Source organism: Crassostrea angulata, chromosome 8 (assembly GCF_025612915.1).
Source record: "Crassostrea angulata isolate pt1a10 chromosome 8, ASM2561291v2, whole genome shotgun sequence".
NCBI classification, from domain to species: Eukaryota; Metazoa; Mollusca; class Bivalvia; order Ostreida; family Ostreidae; genus Magallana; species Magallana angulata.
The window spans coordinates 50,664,746-50,681,350 of NC_069118.1; the positions used below are offsets into that span (position 1 = coordinate 50,664,746).

The 16,605-nt window shown below is 33.5% G+C and overlaps 1 protein-coding gene and 2 long non-coding RNA genes across 3 annotated transcripts; 1 reads left to right on the forward strand and 2 right to left on the reverse strand.

The window, feature by feature from the left end:
- Positions 1–614: 614 nt before the first annotated feature.
- On the reverse strand, positions 615–1,811 carry LOC128161391 (uncharacterized). Its single transcript, XR_008240363.1, has 5 exons — positions 1,723–1,811; positions 1,355–1,610; positions 1,043–1,182; positions 840–905; positions 615–701 (listed from the first exon to the last, which is right to left on the reverse strand). It is a non-coding gene; the product is annotated as an uncharacterized LOC128161391 (long non-coding RNA).
- LOC128161392 (uncharacterized) lies at positions 626–1,112 on the forward strand. The gene is made up of 3 exons (XR_008240364.1): positions 626–728; positions 849–931; positions 1,036–1,112. It is a non-coding gene; the product is annotated as an uncharacterized LOC128161392 (long non-coding RNA).
- A 4,089-nt stretch (positions 1,812–5,900) lies between the features above and the next one.
- On the reverse strand, positions 5,901–12,894 carry LOC128161230 (alpha-N-acetylgalactosamine-specific lectin-like). Its single transcript, XM_052824456.1, has 4 exons — positions 12,328–12,894; positions 9,342–9,421; positions 9,264–9,274; positions 5,901–6,637 (listed from the first exon to the last, which is right to left on the reverse strand). Exons 1-4 carry the CDS (start codon positions 12,478–12,480, stop codon positions 6,402–6,404), a joined length of 480 nt encoding a protein of 159 aa, XP_052680416.1. The 5' UTR covers positions 12,481–12,894; the 3' UTR covers positions 5,901–6,401.
- Positions 12,895–16,605: the final 3,711 nt, after the last annotated feature.

The following is a 16,605-nucleotide window of genomic DNA, read 5'->3' on the forward strand; positions in this document are numbered from 1 at the left end:
AAGTAATTGGTTTCCTTTTTATCTCAATTATCATAGTAATTGTATAAAACTCGATCCGCTTCCCTTTTCATAAACTAGAGTTATCGTTATTGAACGAGTTATCCTCTCCTTATACAATTTCCGGTTGGATTAATAATTTTTAAAATCGACTTTTAGGCCAACACGTTATTATCACAGCATCAAAGTATGATCGTAATCCTTCTTTTAAAGATGATATTCACTTAAATTCTTCGTAACCCTTAACAATATCTGGATACGGGTATTGTCGAGCATTAACGATCCCTAATTCTTCGGGTTGAAGAAAACGAGGAAGCAGGTAAGAGGATTGTTTTTTATCTCTGACAAAACCTGTTCATCATCTTCATTGGTAAGCAAATAATGCATAAGAATGAATTTTTATTTCAAATATATTAAACATACTATCAACAGAAGAGAAATGAAATATCTTTTAAATCTTAACATATATAGTAATTAAAAAACGAAGAAAAAACAAAAATGCGTTGTCAAATGGAGCCATTCAATACGCCATCCATCAGAATTGAAAATCGTCATCGTCAGACCAGAAGAATGCATCTTTGTAGTATGGATTGGTCGTAGATGATGTTACCCTCTTTCTGGAGGCAGGAACGACGTTCTTCTCTACGTATAACGGAGGATAACACACACCGTCATTCCGGAGATCCTCCTCCTTTGGATAGAACCTTAAGTGCAGGAATATCAATTTAAATGTACATGTATTTAAACACGTATTCAATGATAACTGTTGAAATTTCAATTATATATGTTATTTAATTTATTACGTAAGAATTTAATTTAAATGAGTATTAATTTTTTTTTACCTTTATCAGATGATGTGAAAGGTTTCCTTTTCTTCTCTGTAAGAGGATCGTGTTGGCTAGAGGAACCTGAGAAAGACATCAAATAAAACTATGTAGGTAATAACTTTATTTAACCTTAACATTTATAGGAGAACTTGTTACTCGGTAATAACATATTACGTCTCCTAAAGTTAATGAAATAATGTACATTTCACAGGTAGTACCTTTTTTCCTTGAAAGAAGAACGAATTTTGGATGGGAAGGGCCTGACCTGAAGCTGTGGTTTATCCTTCCTGTCCATTTGTCATTTGACTTCACAATGATCACTTGAAATGCATGTACCTATGGTGATTGCTAAAAACTCCTAAAGATTACAATGAAACTGGTGAAGTTTTGAATCGGCTGTTATTTTTTTTATTATATATATGTATAAACTTTTTGCAACATTTCTTTTTAATTTCATTGAAATCCAATTCCATTTCTTAGTATGCTGTTGTAAAGAATGTTTTCATGTCCATTCCTAATATGTAATATACCTGTAAGTGAAGAGTTTGTCTGGATCCCACTCCATTAACAGTCTGTAAACACTATCAAGACTGCGTGCCTGCAGGTGCTGTTCCTTGCCAATGCGCAAAAAGTTGTCACTGGCTATTTGGTTTCTGGGAAATTCAAAGTCCTCACTGTCTAAAATGATTTTGCAACCAATAGAAGTGCCTCCATCGCTCAGACAATTGAAACGGCTTCCATCGCTCAGGCGGTCTACATCTGATTAGGATTTCCCAACAGTGTTTCCTAAATATTTGTTTAACACTAATTTTTGTGCTATTGTTATTGTAAAGATATTTAAATGTTTTTCCACCTTTTAGTTGTTTTCCAAAAACAAATTTCAATTATAATAACTTACCTGGTGTAATATCCCAGTCAGATAACTGGGAGTCTGGAAGGCAGGCCGAAGTGTGGGGTCATGTACTTGTATGTCGAAGGCTTGTCTAGGGGTAAACAGACTTAACAAGGTCGAAGAATGATGTATAGACGTCCCACTTCACTGCTGACCTCCACATTATCTCTGCAAGGTGTCCCTCAAAATGGTTGATCTTTGTTTTAGACATCCTCTTGAAATGGCCCTTCGCATGTTTCCATGCTCCCTCGATATTTACGTGTATATGTACTTCTTCCTTCTGACGTGTCTTCATGTTAATGTATGTTTTCTTGAAAGTGTACTTGGGTGTAACTGTGAAATGTTCATACCCTATGTCTAGAAAATTAAGATAACCATCCATCGCTGTATATGGTGCTTCCAACTTCCACATGTCTTCGTATTATTCGAAGGAGTGTATCCTCTGTGCGATCTCCAACTGGATACAATATAAGCGTGTTGCTCTCTCTCCACCATTCCAAATATCCATATATGTGTGAAAAGAATTTTACTGTATTAATTCTTAAATCTATGCATATTTACTGTCATTTATTGTTATTATACTGTCATGTACATAGTTTCGTACTTTAAATACCAATTCTTTTAACACATTTTTTTGTTCCAAGTTGCATTTAAGTATGTGTACTAAGACAAGTTTTTTTTATATTAACATAGAGTTTAAAACAATAACATTTGTTTTAAGTTACCTTTTAACCTCGATTAGGGTCACTTCTTGGTGTTTTACGCGTCTCCAAAATAGGGACTCGTTGATCTCTACTGTCCCAGTAAGCCTCATGGTCTTAATGTGTAGTTCAAATATTTTCTTGGAGTTCCCTGATAATGATCCCCTGTTAACATCTATAGATTTGTAGGCAACCCCTGAAAATCTGGCACATTGACTGAGAGAAGAACCATCCAAGTAATTCTTTATGAACAGGGTGATGCCTTGAAATGTCAAGTTGCTTTTTTTCGAAGATGGAGTTGTCTCTACAAGCCCTGGTGTGTAGGCGATTCACCGTACATCCACCTGCGCCTCTTGATGATGATTTCAGAACCATTCTCCCTTGACACCCCTCTGTGTTGCATGAATTTGTCGTCGCCAGGGGACCATGCATTCTGAACCACTGGTATACTTCATCATCTGATAGCATCATAATCAAAACAAAACTACCATAGATAGATAGATAGATAGATAGATAGATAGATAGATAGATAGATAGATAGATAGATAGATAGATAGATAGGAAATGGGGAAAACAAAGAAAATATATGGTTTGACATATTTTAAATTCTTTTTTGCTTTGAAACATAATGCCTGGGCCTGCCATCCAGGAATTGATACTGTCCCATTGCAACATTCCAACCGTACAGTTTGTAATTCCTACCACTTTCGAAGAGTCTGAAAATTTAAATTTGCTAATACTGTACCAATTTATTAAAGATTAATTTACTTTAACGCCTGCCTTTAAATCGTTAATTTACCTGAACAAGGCTGAAAAATGGTTCTGAGCAGCGCTGTCCCGAGCTATATGCATTGTTTGAACCCACTTCATGAAAGTCGTAGGATATAATCCTTTGATGTAGACAAATGTTGCAATCAATATCCTCTGAAAGTGTTTCAAATTCTGTGTCCAAATTAGACGTCTAATGAAGAGGGGCCATTTAGCTGGTTCAATATCTGTGATATGTAGTTACTGAGAAAAATGCGACAGAAATTTTCGTTACGCACAGACAGACAGATAGACCGAAGAACAGACAGACACACAAGAGTAAAGCAGTATATCCCCTTTTTCTTCGGAGCGGGGGTATACTTACGCCCTGCGATTACAGAAAATTATAGAAGTTAGTTAGCCAATAGAAAAGAAATTTTGTCTGATAATACTGTAAAATTTAACCAAAATAATAAAAATACAGTTACCAAACGAACTTTACAGTTCCGATACACGAAAACGATCCTTTTTCTGATGAAAATATAATAATGATTGGCCACGATGAAAGAAAAAATGGGAGAAATTTGGCGGCCAGATTTTATTTCACAAATTCCCTGTTCGAATTTCGAGGGCATGATATGCAGGGGTGCATTGTTTGGTTCGGACCTTAAAGAACAGCGTTTTTCTGAATGGGGTTATATTTTCCAGTACGATAATGGCCCAGTCCATTGCACTAAACCGACGGTCGAATACACTAGATCTCAACATAATATAATATTTTTGGCTTTGAATTAAAAGAAAACTAAACCAAATTTATTTGCAAACTCATTCCAGGAAATTCATAACATTTGGTTTGATATAACCCCCAATTTGGACAAAGTTTATACTTCTTTACTAGACGAATTATGCAGATCATCGGATAAAAAGGCCATCTCTAAAACTATTAGGTGAGTTTGTGTAAGTTTTCTGATGTGTTTATGTTACTTTTAATTGCATGGTTTGTCACAGCTTGCACGGCGTGACCAATGCTGCAAATTGGTTTTTTCTGCGTTTTTCGAAACGTGACGCCATTTTTACGAATACTTTTTGCATGACTCTGTTATCCAAAACGTTCATACCGTGTCTCACTTTGCTCATGTTCATGTGTAGCTTGCATAGTATTGCCTTATATTATTATAGAGAGAATATCATTTCATTCATGTGTTTTCAAATGACCATTCATATGTTATTTATTGATATATATAATCTAAATTATCGTAATTGTGAAAATAATAAAAATTTTTACCATATAAAACAACTTAGAAAATATATTAGCATTTTTGAGTTATTTATCGTTCCAGTAATTTAAAATATTATAGTTTTCAAAGTAAATACATATGGTGTTGTTTATTTATAGAGTCACACCATATTCAACTGCATACATGTACTAAATGTACTAAAAAGACAACAAATACCTCCCCCCCCCCACAAAAAAAAATATATAAGCAACCTTTTTAAAAGCACAGATTAAAGACCCATGTTACAAGTGTATGAGACTGTAGGTGCTGGCACGATTTAGATGGAATTGTTATGTATTGGCTGGGTGTGCCCGGTGTGATATAAGGTATGGGTGCGAAAACGCAGACATATTTGGAGAATCATTATTAGGTGAACTTCTATATTACATAAAGAAAAGTTGTCTTTAAATGTAAATTAAATGTATTCACTTTTTAAACCTAAAATATGTGGCCTTTTTTTTTACTTAATAATAGTTCATGGCTTGAAAACCAAATTTAAAATCATAATTAGTGCATAATAAATTGTCTGACGTCATGGCGTTTAAAAGGTTTAAAAGTTGCCTTCTCCGAAACAGTGCACACAATGGGAGCAAGCAATATCAAGATTTTTCATAAAAAAGATTAACTGATGCATGGTTAATGTGTCAGCATTTACATTCAAATTTGATGAAAATGTTATATGGGATGTAATAAGCAACAGTGAGCACGAGTTTTCAAGTAAAAGGAATGTACACTATGCACGTGTGTATTCCTGATTTAATAATAGATTTCCATATTTGAACGGTGGATGGGGGGGGGGGGGGGGGGGGTCATCGCAACAAGTTGGTTCATTGTCTATAACGGTAATGTGAGTAATAATTGGTATTGGATTATCATCATTACCAAAGAATCATCAGTTTAGATTAAAACAAATATATATTCATATAGCTGGAATATTTACTAGAGGAACTAAATCGCCGAAGCGGGGTGTGACGTAATTTTCAAACACTTGGGCGATTTCATTCATCTTGAAAATGGTACATAACTCACCGGTTTCTACTAAATGTAGTTAAAACAAGTGTGTGTGTTATTAGATTTCTTCCAAAACATTCGATCCAAAGTATATTATATGTAGTTGTTACAAAAAAATGTCAAAAAATTCATATGACCTCCTCCCTATCGGATCAAGATCTCAGCCGTTGCGTGAATGGTAAAGCAGGACTTCGTGCCATAATATCTCTCATTCATAGTTTTTGCGCGCCGATTTGTGGACGGGTCCAAATTGGGATCATGAGAATACTCCAGAGCCCACCGTGTGTACACATTACAGCCACGTAGCATGGGGGGAGGGGGCTGCCTCTCCCCAATTTTATTGCAGCAGACACTTTTTATAACTTTACATATTAAAAAAAAATTGAAATATCATGGATATACCCCCCCCCCTTTCTACTTTTGTCGGAGCATGTAGTAATTTAAACTGGAAATAAGGAATTCTAATTGAATTGAAATGAAGTTACAATTAGGATTTTCTCTCCTGATTTTGTCTTGATTGATTGTCAAGATGTTTTGAATGAAGCTGCCCCCACACACTTTCAAAAACAATGCTACATGATTGAATATCCTTTCATATTTTCTAAAGTTGGAAATTTTAAAAGAAACACAATTTAAACATTTAACTGTTTTATCTTCCGCTGTCAAGCTTACAAGTAAATCCTGATATAATATGTTCATTCCAAATATATTTTGAATTTATGAAATAATTTAATTTCAAGTGATACACATGAACATGCAAAAGATCGAAGATAAGACTTGAATTTCTTCTTAAAAATGCACGTTTCGTTTTTGAATTTATAATCATCAGCGAAAATTAAAATTCATTTCTTACAAGATAGTATAATTGATACATGAACATGCATGCTTCCATTGAATAATTTTTGTGTTGTCAGGCAAGCTTTATTGAAAGCTATTACTTGTGCAAAGCTTATAATTCCTTTTCACAGAGAGCATTTTCGTTATTAGAGCAGCTCTCATCATTCCATTGACCATTGTTACACAATTGCAAACAGTCCTCGTTGCCTCCACCGTTCGGCTCACCGGGAAACCAATGGGTAAAGGTCAAGGAGTTGTTGTTTATCCATTGAAACATGCCCTCTCTATCCAGGTCACTGGCTCCAACCCACAAATTACAGCAAAGATCACCGTTCGACACACATGTATCTAAAATGATTCAAAGCCTTAGAGAATAAGAAATATCTCATCTTTAAAAGAAACAGTGAATCTAAAAAATATATTCGAAAACTGATACGTCATGTACAAATGTTGCAGAATCAACTGAATCTCAATGTAAATAATGCACACGTTTATTAAATTACCATTGCTAATGTGATATGTTGAATAGAGTGCAGTAGATACCATAATTTTCAAAAGATATCTATTGGCTAATACATAAGGGTATCTAAATCAAAGGTAAGTGTTATTGGTTTTTGTTGATTCTTTGTTTCTCTGTGATCAAATCATCAAAATGTTTATTTCTAAAAATATTTTAAGGAACACCCGAATTAAGTGCAAACAATTCATGAATAATTCATATAAAACGTCTGATATAAGGATTTGAATATCTACATCATTTACCTGATTTTCTCTTTCTGTCAAACATTAATGATGATTGTGATAATAAGATAAATGATGCTGATAATGATGGCAGTTTACCTGGATTCCATGCAGGTAAAAATGTTTCTTTGACCCAAGTATTTTCCATCTCTGTCTCAATGATAGCTAAATATCCGCCTTGATTTTTGCAGTCGTCCTGTAGATTTTTTTCATTTTTGTTTAAATTATAAAAAAAAAAAGGTAAATGAGCTCAAATTAAGTTATAGCGATTTTTTTAAAACTAATATTTAAAGGTAACCTTATGTATGTTTTGGGTCATAAAATAACAACTACGTTTGTTAATTTAAAAAAAAAAAAAAAAGTATAAAAAGAGGCATTGACGGTCACCTGAGTACTTTGGCTCTTGTTAGGAAATGCTGGGGAGTCTCGTGTTTGGATTTTAAGCTTCATTTTAACTCCATTCGGTGATCCCTTTAACTCTAACTCCCGCTTTTTATTATTTGATGGTTGAGAATTTCATAAAAGGAAAGGAGGGGGAACAGTTGTGTATGTGAGGTATCTCTAGTTATTTATACAATAGCTCCAGGGGTAAAATAGACTTACAGATAAACCGTTAATGGTCTTCTTTATTAAATATTTACAGATTTGATTAAATGTACACAAAGATATAATGCAAAAAAAATTAAAGTAGATTTTCCAAAAGAGATCACATTCCTAATTTAATAAAGCATACAGCTGTAGTGACAATTTACCATTTAGTTTTCTAGATGAAGTTAAAAAGTAAAATTGTTAACGGCAGACGCATGGGCAACGGCAATAGGTTACCCAGGTAACATATAGATACAAGTGCACTACATGACCATTTTTGCCAATGCTTTCCCTTAGCAGAGGGCCTCAACCCGTGAGTCCATTGGGCAGTGAACTGCACAATGAATTAAGTTTACCTCTAAAGACCGTAGAAGTCAAAAAGAACTCAATATAAAATTTGGTACATTTTCAATATGAATCCTTACGTATGAATTTCCTAATTTAAATAAAGGGCGTTTTGGATACTGTAAATTCCTTATATTACGCGAGTACTGAATCGCAAAAATATAAAATCGCGAACGCTGAACTTTTCTCCTTATTTCTTTTAGTTTTCAACTTTCAGAAAATAATGGCGAGATTTTAAAATCCGCGAAAGATGCCTCTCGCGATTTTACGCGGATATTAATTCCTCGCGTTTAATTAGGAATTTAAAATATTATAAAAATACATTTATTTTATTATCCCTGATGTGGAGGTAAAAAAGATAAAAACACTTTTTTCTTATTTGACCTAAATTGGTCCCGCCATAGAGCCTGAACCTTTGCCTAGGAACCATACATTTTACATTTTAAAATCATAATCATGCATTCAGTTTACCTCCCACAACTGTTGAAATAAAGAGGAAGCTTTCTTAGATTTCATAAATTTTCATAGTATGGCTATATTAACCCACCCTACGGCCTAAACCCCTGACCCAGTGGGGTGCTGAACTTCAATATTATGGTAGAGGTATTCATAGCCACTCATTTAGTTTTTCTCTTTTTTAAAACTATGCAAGGAGAGATAATTATTTTCCAAGATTTAATCAATTTCAGTCTATGGCCATATTGAAACCCCACTCTAGGGGCTGAACACCAGACCCAGGAGCAATGAATTTGATAATTTTAAAAAAGCATTATGAACATCACATTCATACATTTGGACTAGTTGCATGTAATATCATATACAGATATGGGAATAGAGAAGAACATTTTCTAAGAATTAATACAATTTCACCCTAGGGCCTGAACCTCTGACTCGGAGGCCATGAATGACTCTACTATTGTAGAGGACCTTTTGTACATCATAACAATTCATTCAGTTTTGTTTTCACTTGTGTGGAAGAAGAGAAAAAGTGTCTGGGTTTTTTTTATGAAAATAAACATATACTGCCCCGGTTATGAGGCATCTTATTGTTGGTAGGTCATAAATTTCACAATTTACATTTATCTTCATTTACCCTACATATATATGCTTCAAATTAAAAAATGCAATTGACTAAGTATTTGTCAAGAAATTCAAAAGTGTAAAATTGTTAACAGACAATGCAGACAATGCACGACGACGGACGAAGACCAATAGCGATACGTCACTTAAGTGACTAAGGTGACACCTTAAAAATGTTATTTGGTTTTCAAATAAATAAACATCGAGCAAAGCCAAAAACCTGCATCAGTTCTAAAAACAAAATCAACTTAAGAAAAAATATAAGCGATTTGTAAACCTTTAATTGTAAATTTACTACCTTTGCCTCATTCCAATTAGCGAATGTCTGCACATAACGATAACAGTGGCCATCAAAAAGGTGCCATCTTTGGTCACAACCTGTTGAAACAATAGTATAATCACAAACTGTGAACATATAAATCCATCAGTATGTAATGTTATACTTTTACAATGAATGGATTACTAGTATATTTTTGTTGTCTAAAATATTAATCGCTTTACAGAAAAGTGACAAGTAAATTTTAATGTTGCTGGATATCTTATCGTTCTGTTAGTCAACTGAAATGAAGCAATATGTCATTTTGTTTAATAGTATTGTTGCTATTATGCCGATGGAATTTTTAATTTCAAAAGTAATTAACTTTTTCACCCGACTGAGATATTGTGGAGAAAAATACAAAGCACTGTGGGAAAGCACTTTGAAAAAAAATTTCAAAGTGCGTTAAATTTGGGACCAAATTAACCCACTTTGAAAAAAAATTTCTAAGTGCGTTAAATTTTGGACCAAGTTAACCCACTTTGAAAAAAAAAATTCAAAGTGCGTTAGGAAGCTATATCACCATTTTTCAGTATCGAGACACTTAATGCACTTTGAAAAAAATATGTGTTGATAGCAGGATGATTTGTTGATACTTATGAGTCTTAATTTACCATCTTTCAGAACGGGGATCGGGGGGGGGGGGGGTTAACCAAAGATACCGGTCAATTACCAGTGTATCATTTAATTGATTATAGGAAGAGTGTCTCATACTCCTTCTTTTTCCTATCAAAACATGTACATGTATGAAAATCAGCAACATGGAGTAAATGTTTAAGATCGGAAAAAGAAATACGCTTTGTTGTAAAATAATTACAGTAATACTGGAAAAACGAGCTGTTCAAACAATAATTTCTCCAATGGTTCATTAAAGAATATATGAGTGTTTCAACATAAACCATCTTTTCAAATTCTAATCAAATAAATCATTTCATTATTTAAAAAATATATGTACATTGACAAACATTAAATTATTATACATTTCAAAATAAGCATTTGGGTGTTGTGTTTTGTTCTCTCGCATTGGTCCTCTAAAAGATGATATTGTTTTTGATAACCATAACTACATTGCAACGTATCCTTTTATTACATCATGATTGTTTATAAAAACACATGCAATTGAAGCCAGTTAAAATATGATAAACATTACTGTATCTCCATTATCAATAAATAAAATTCATCATCTCCATTATCAATAAATAAATTAAATCATTTTCGTCTCTGGCATACCCTAATAACCAGATAAGAAGCGAATTTATTGCATACACAAAAAGGGAAAACACAGTTGCTTAGAAATACAGTTTGTCATATTTGGATAATTCAAATCACCTAAGTTGTTCTCTATGTAAATTGTCAAACTACGTAAGCTTATAAGATAAGAAAACGATTCTAATCGAAAAACTGATAAAGTGATAGTTTCAGACTTTGTATTTTTTTCTTCTTGACATTCATGTTTTATTCACTTTAATACTTTATTGATTTTCATTCACGGATGAATAAGATTGACTACCTTTTGTTTGCTCTTGCACATGCTTATTAAAATTTAAATGAAATGACGTATTTTCAAGTCGCTGATACTCACCAGCGATTACGCAATAACAAAGTCGTTTTTTAAACGTTTATTGGCAAATTTTTTAAAAGGTATTTCATTTGCATGATTATTTAAAAATTCATCATCTTCATTATCAGTAAATAAATTAAATCATTTTCGTCTCTGGCATACCCTAATAACCAGATAAGAAGTGAATTTATTGCATACACAAAAAGGGAAAACACAGTTGCTTAGAAATACAGTTTGTCATATTTGGATAATTCAAATCACCTAAGTTGTTCTTTATGTAAATTGTCAAACTACGTAAGCTTATAAGATAAGAAAACGATTCTAATCGAAAAACTGTTTATCAAGTTTGCTGAGAATGCAATGGTTTCGATTTTAAATATATCCCATTTAGCTAAACAAGGTTAAAACAATCATTTATTGTATATAAAATTATACATAATTTTGACTAAATCCTGAACATATTTTTTTTTCAAAGTGCGTTAATATTGACCATATCAACGCACTTTGAAAAAGATTTTTTACTTGGTCTCAAAATTAATGCACTTTAAATTTTTTTTTCAAAGTACGTAATTTCTCAAAGTGTGTTGAAACAAAGCACTCAATGAGCCCTTTTAATAGTATCGTTGAATTGAGCTTAAAGGTATTTTAAAATGACTCAGCAGACGACAATTAAAAGAATTAACGTATATATAGCGAGTTTGTGAATGAATAATCAAAGTAATAAAGTTTCAGACTTTGTATTTTTTTCTTTTTCTGGTATATATAGCCAGTTTGTGAATGTATAATCAAAGTAATAAAGTTTCAGACTTTGTATTTTTTTCTTTTTCTGGTTGATATAGCCAGTTTGTGAATGTATAATCAAAGTAATAAAGTTTCAGACTTTGTATTTTTTCTTTTTATGGTTGATATTCATATTTCAATTACATTCACGGATGAATAAGATTGACTACCTTTTGTTTGCTCTTGCACATGCTTATTAAAATTTAAATGAAATGACGTATTTTCAAGTCGCTGATACTCACCAGGGATTACATAATAACAACGTCGTTATTTAAACGTTAATTGGCAAGTTTTTTAAAGGTATTTCATTTGCATGATTATTTGGAAATTCATCAATATTACAAAAGGTTTATTCAAAAGTTAAGTCACGCTCTTCTCTTAGGCGCTACATTACAGATACTGATACACCAAAATATTTTATTTCAATTTGAATACTTTATTTACAATATAAACAATTACACGTTACAGATAACAAAACATTTCTAACAATAGAGAATAATGGAAAAGTGAATGTACAGAGTTACTTCAATTACCGGATTACTTAAATTAACTGAGTGTCAATTTAGAGTGTCCAGATCAAAGTCACTCAAAGCTAGTGACAGGGCAAAGGGTATCATCATTTCATACGGTGATATTTGTCACTTCCTCCCGATAAACATGTCCCCATGTTCCGAAGAAACGTACTGCTGTGGAACCTGGTACTTGTTCCTCCTCGGCCCATTCTGGAATTTGGTAGATTGCGCTTCCAATTAATAGTAGAATCGTACCCTCTGTGAACATGGGTCTAATTCACCGCAGCCTTACGAAAGTGTTCCCTTGAATCACTTGTCTTTGCCTTTTCCGTTAGTTCTTCCTCTTTGTCACGTGCTGTTCTACTTAGATGTTGTATTTGTTCTTCCAGCTGCTGAATTTCTTTGTCTCCTTTCTGTAACTCAACCAGCACTACAAAATGGCGATTTTCGAAGAACTTTGCTTTTGGAGTTTGGTGGTCATAAACTTCACGCAAAATGTTTATTTTCCGCTTCGCCTCATCCAGCTGATTCTTAATAAGCTCTTCCACCCCTGCGAATGTGTTCGGAATGTTTTCTTTATCGTTGCTTAAAAAGTAATAAATCCTGAGGTGCTCGAATGAAAGTTCACGAGACTTCACCGGGATTTGTTCATTTCCTGTGAAATTTCGAGCGGAAGTGTAAGTGTTCGGATAATATTCTTAAAATACGTAAGTACTGGTCGTTTTTCATATCATATCCTACTTTGATTTATGTTAAAACGGGAAAAGCTTTCAAGATGTATGTCTTATTTCACCATCTAGCAGTTATTTATATTAAACGATAATATTCAGAACAGAGTTATCGTTCGTGTTCAACCACGTGTAGAGTGGTTGAAAATATAAACATTGGGTTGCTTCATAAAATCATAGCCATGTTTGATGCTTGTGGTGTGAAATACCATGTTTTACAAAAATAATGGTTGTCTGTTTTGCATTTAAACTTAGTATATCGAGCCATTTTCAAGGAACATTCTGCATAAAATGGTAAAGTCTGTTTCACTATTGATGTTATTACTAGGTCAGGCGCGGATCGAAAATTAATCCTCAGGAGGGATCTCTTTTAAGCATGTTAGTTGTTGCAACAGCAGATAAAAACTAATTTTGGATAGTCACATTTATTTCTAGAACACATTAAATTCACCAATTAATGAAGATAAGGTTTAAAATCAATAAACCTCTAGATTTTATATTTGACTACAAGAACCTAGTTACTGTGAAATAGACTTTATACACGAGGTACGATTTTTACTGCGAAACTGAAAGGGTCAAATAAAACCACGTGGTCTAAAATTTAAATGACAATAACATTCGAAGGGGTGTCTTCACAGAATTGAGAATCTTGAATCTTGGAAAAAGGAAGTTCTGCCAGTAGTAAGCGTTTTTCGTTGAGAACTTTGTTCCTTTCTCTGACGCGTTGAATTTTCTTCTCAGGTTTTCTTTTTTCTGTTTGTGTCGCGCAATCTTTTCTCTGGGTCTCTACGACTTTAATGGCGTGAACGTCACTTCGGCGGTAAATTTTCTGTGTCTTGCACATCTGTGCAAAATGTCCATTCTTACCACATTTAAAACACACAGCAAACCGTGCAACACAATTCCATACGTGATGAGCAAGTCCACACCTTCTACAAGCAGGATTCTCTTTATGCACGAAATACTGCGTCGGGTAACTTACAGGCGTAGTCCACGCTGGTCCATACGAGCACTGGTACGAGTCCATTAGGGGGGATTTAGGTGGGAGGTACTTCATGGGATATTGTATCAAGCTAAAAAATTGATAACCCAGATTCTAACACCATTTCTGACCCACGGAAATTGTAAAAGTCGATCGGTATTCGTTTTACAAGATTTATTTAAACTTCACAAACTTATTACAATATTCTGCGAGGTCGGGAGTCGGTGGTACGAGCGCCTTGACCGTCGCTCTCCAACTGCCGAATAATTAAACATGGCAACAAGTACATCTAGATAACAAAAACAATAGAGAATAATGGAAAAGTGAATGTACAGAGTTACTTCAATTACCGGATTACTTAAATAAACTGAGTGTCAATTTAGAGTGTCCAGATCAAAGTCACTCAAACCTGTTTGGACGGAAAGTACCTGTTACTAAAAATAGCTTCAGGTACCTATAGCTGTCGCAATATGATTTTCGAAACCTGGATACACTGTACTGCTTTTATAATAGTGTCTGTAAGAACTGATTTGTCATAAATTCGGGAAACTCTGTGTATATCAGTAGTTGATATTCTGAACCGTGAAGTTCAAGCAGAATGCAATGGATCTTAGTGTAAAAAGAGTACATGTATAGTGTTAATGAAGAGATCTGTTTAGAATCAAACAAGATAATTCTAAAAAAAAAAAAAAGAGAATAGATACATGTAACTTAACCTCTCTATTCTGTTCATATTTCAATTTAAGTGAAAAAATAATTACTTCTTAGTTGATTCGATCCAACGACCACAAAATCAAAAAGACCTCGGCGTTACCACTAGGCCACGCATCTAACATTTTTAGCAGATGCATTTTCAATATGGCTATATACATGATTGTATAAGAAAAGACACTAACTGAAATATTTGTCTAATTTTCAGTACGAAGACCACGTTAAAACAAAACTAATTCAATGTAAACTTGTACTACAATACCTGTAGAACATAATATTAATCAAATGTCTTTGGTTTTGAGTGGTTCAAATAGTCAAATATCCATATTTTTTTATCTAATACTAACTACTTTCCTATATATTCCTAACAAAAACTGAATATTTTAATGATGTCGTGTAAGATAATTAAGACTCTTAGAGCAAGGTAGTCATAGTACCATAACTATCATATTTCATATCTAACAGATAGGAGGTCTGATCACTAAAATTTTAGTGTGATTTTCAGGAGTTTATTAGATAATAAAGATTCACCTTTGAAATCTTTCAAAAAATTCAATATTAATAAATTAATCATATGTTGAAGTTAACATTAGAGTCTCTGGGGAAAATGCATTTTTAAATACATTTCTTTAGTACAAGTTATTTTCTAACATTTCTCTTGGTAAAAAGTTGCAAAAACTTTCCCTTTCTTCAAATATGCTAACAATTATTCATAGTTTACCATACATATTTTCAGAAACTGATTTTTTAAAATTTTCCTTAAAGGCAACTATTTAAAGGAAGGAGCCAAGGGGATGTATTCTAAAATGTTTTAAGATGTCCTATTACATCCATGAAAAAGTTTTTTTCTTTACTACACTAAACAAAAGAGATCTAAACACTCATAAATTAACAGATTTTCAGATGACCTTGACCTTTGACCTTTATGTCATTTTGTTTGGCCAAGGTAGACGCTTCCATCCCAAGTAGTCCGAAGTCTCTATGACAAATAATAAAAAAGTTTGAAGTGATTTTATAGATATGTAAATACTTTCAGGGCCAATAACTACCAGAAGGGCCCTCAGATCCTTTTGGTATGAATAGATTGAAGAACCCTCTAACTGTAATGAAGACATTGGTAAAAGTATCAGGTCTATCTCTTATGGTTTCAGAGGAGTAGCGATAACAAGCTTTTTTTTTTTTACACAAGGGCAATAACTTTGTAAGTCCTGGGAGGTATCAAGCAAAGGGTCATTTGGTACCATAACTTTTATTGCTCAATAACATAAAGAAAAAAATATTTCAATATCTCTTGATACAAAAAAGCTGTCCCTGAAAAAAAAAGAAGAAAAAAAAAATAAAAAACATAAGAAATACAAAGGTCTTTCACCTGAAAGGTGGAAAGACCTAAATCAGTAAGAGTTTGACAATTTCTAACTGCAGGTCTGTAGCACTTAGTCTGGAAAAGAATCGGATGGACGACCTAGGACCCAGATCGTCCATCCAAAATTCTTGAATATTGCCATTTCTTTTGTACGCGGACGCATGTTGGCCGAATAATAACTGAGAAAAAATGGTTCGTATTTTAAGTTTTAACTGCGTTTAAAGGTAATATTGGAAGTCCGATAATTTTGAAAATGATTAATTAATTAAAATGGTTAAAATTACCGTAAATTTTGTCGGCATCGGTCTTACCCATGCGCGCATCTAGAAGAGAAGGGGGAGGGTTCCAGACCCCACCCCTTTCCCACTCCTGCAAAATTTCTTTCAGTTACATGTACATTATAAAATTACAACAAAATTGCCCCGGACATCAGCTGGCAAACTCAAATAACCGTCAGACACTCAACCCGGCCCCACCCCCGGAAAATATTTCTGATCTGCGCATGCACCCCCTCCTCAAAAAACAAATTAATTCTTCAAAACCTTCTGTAAAATTTCCAGGTTCTTCGCATTTATACTAAAAGATTCATTGGCGCTTGCGTTCGATAAA

What these genes read in the sequence shown, in the direction of transcription:
- LOC128161230 (XM_052824456.1), bottom strand. Translation starts at nt 12,480, where the DNA reads ATGTTCACAGAGGGTACGATTCTACTATTAATTGGAAGCGCAATCTAC. An exon ending in AGGAAGTGACAAATATCACC is followed by an intron (nt 9,422 to 12,327) that starts GTATGAAATGAT and finishes TTGTTTCAACAG; the next exon opens with GTTGTGACCAAAGATGGCAC.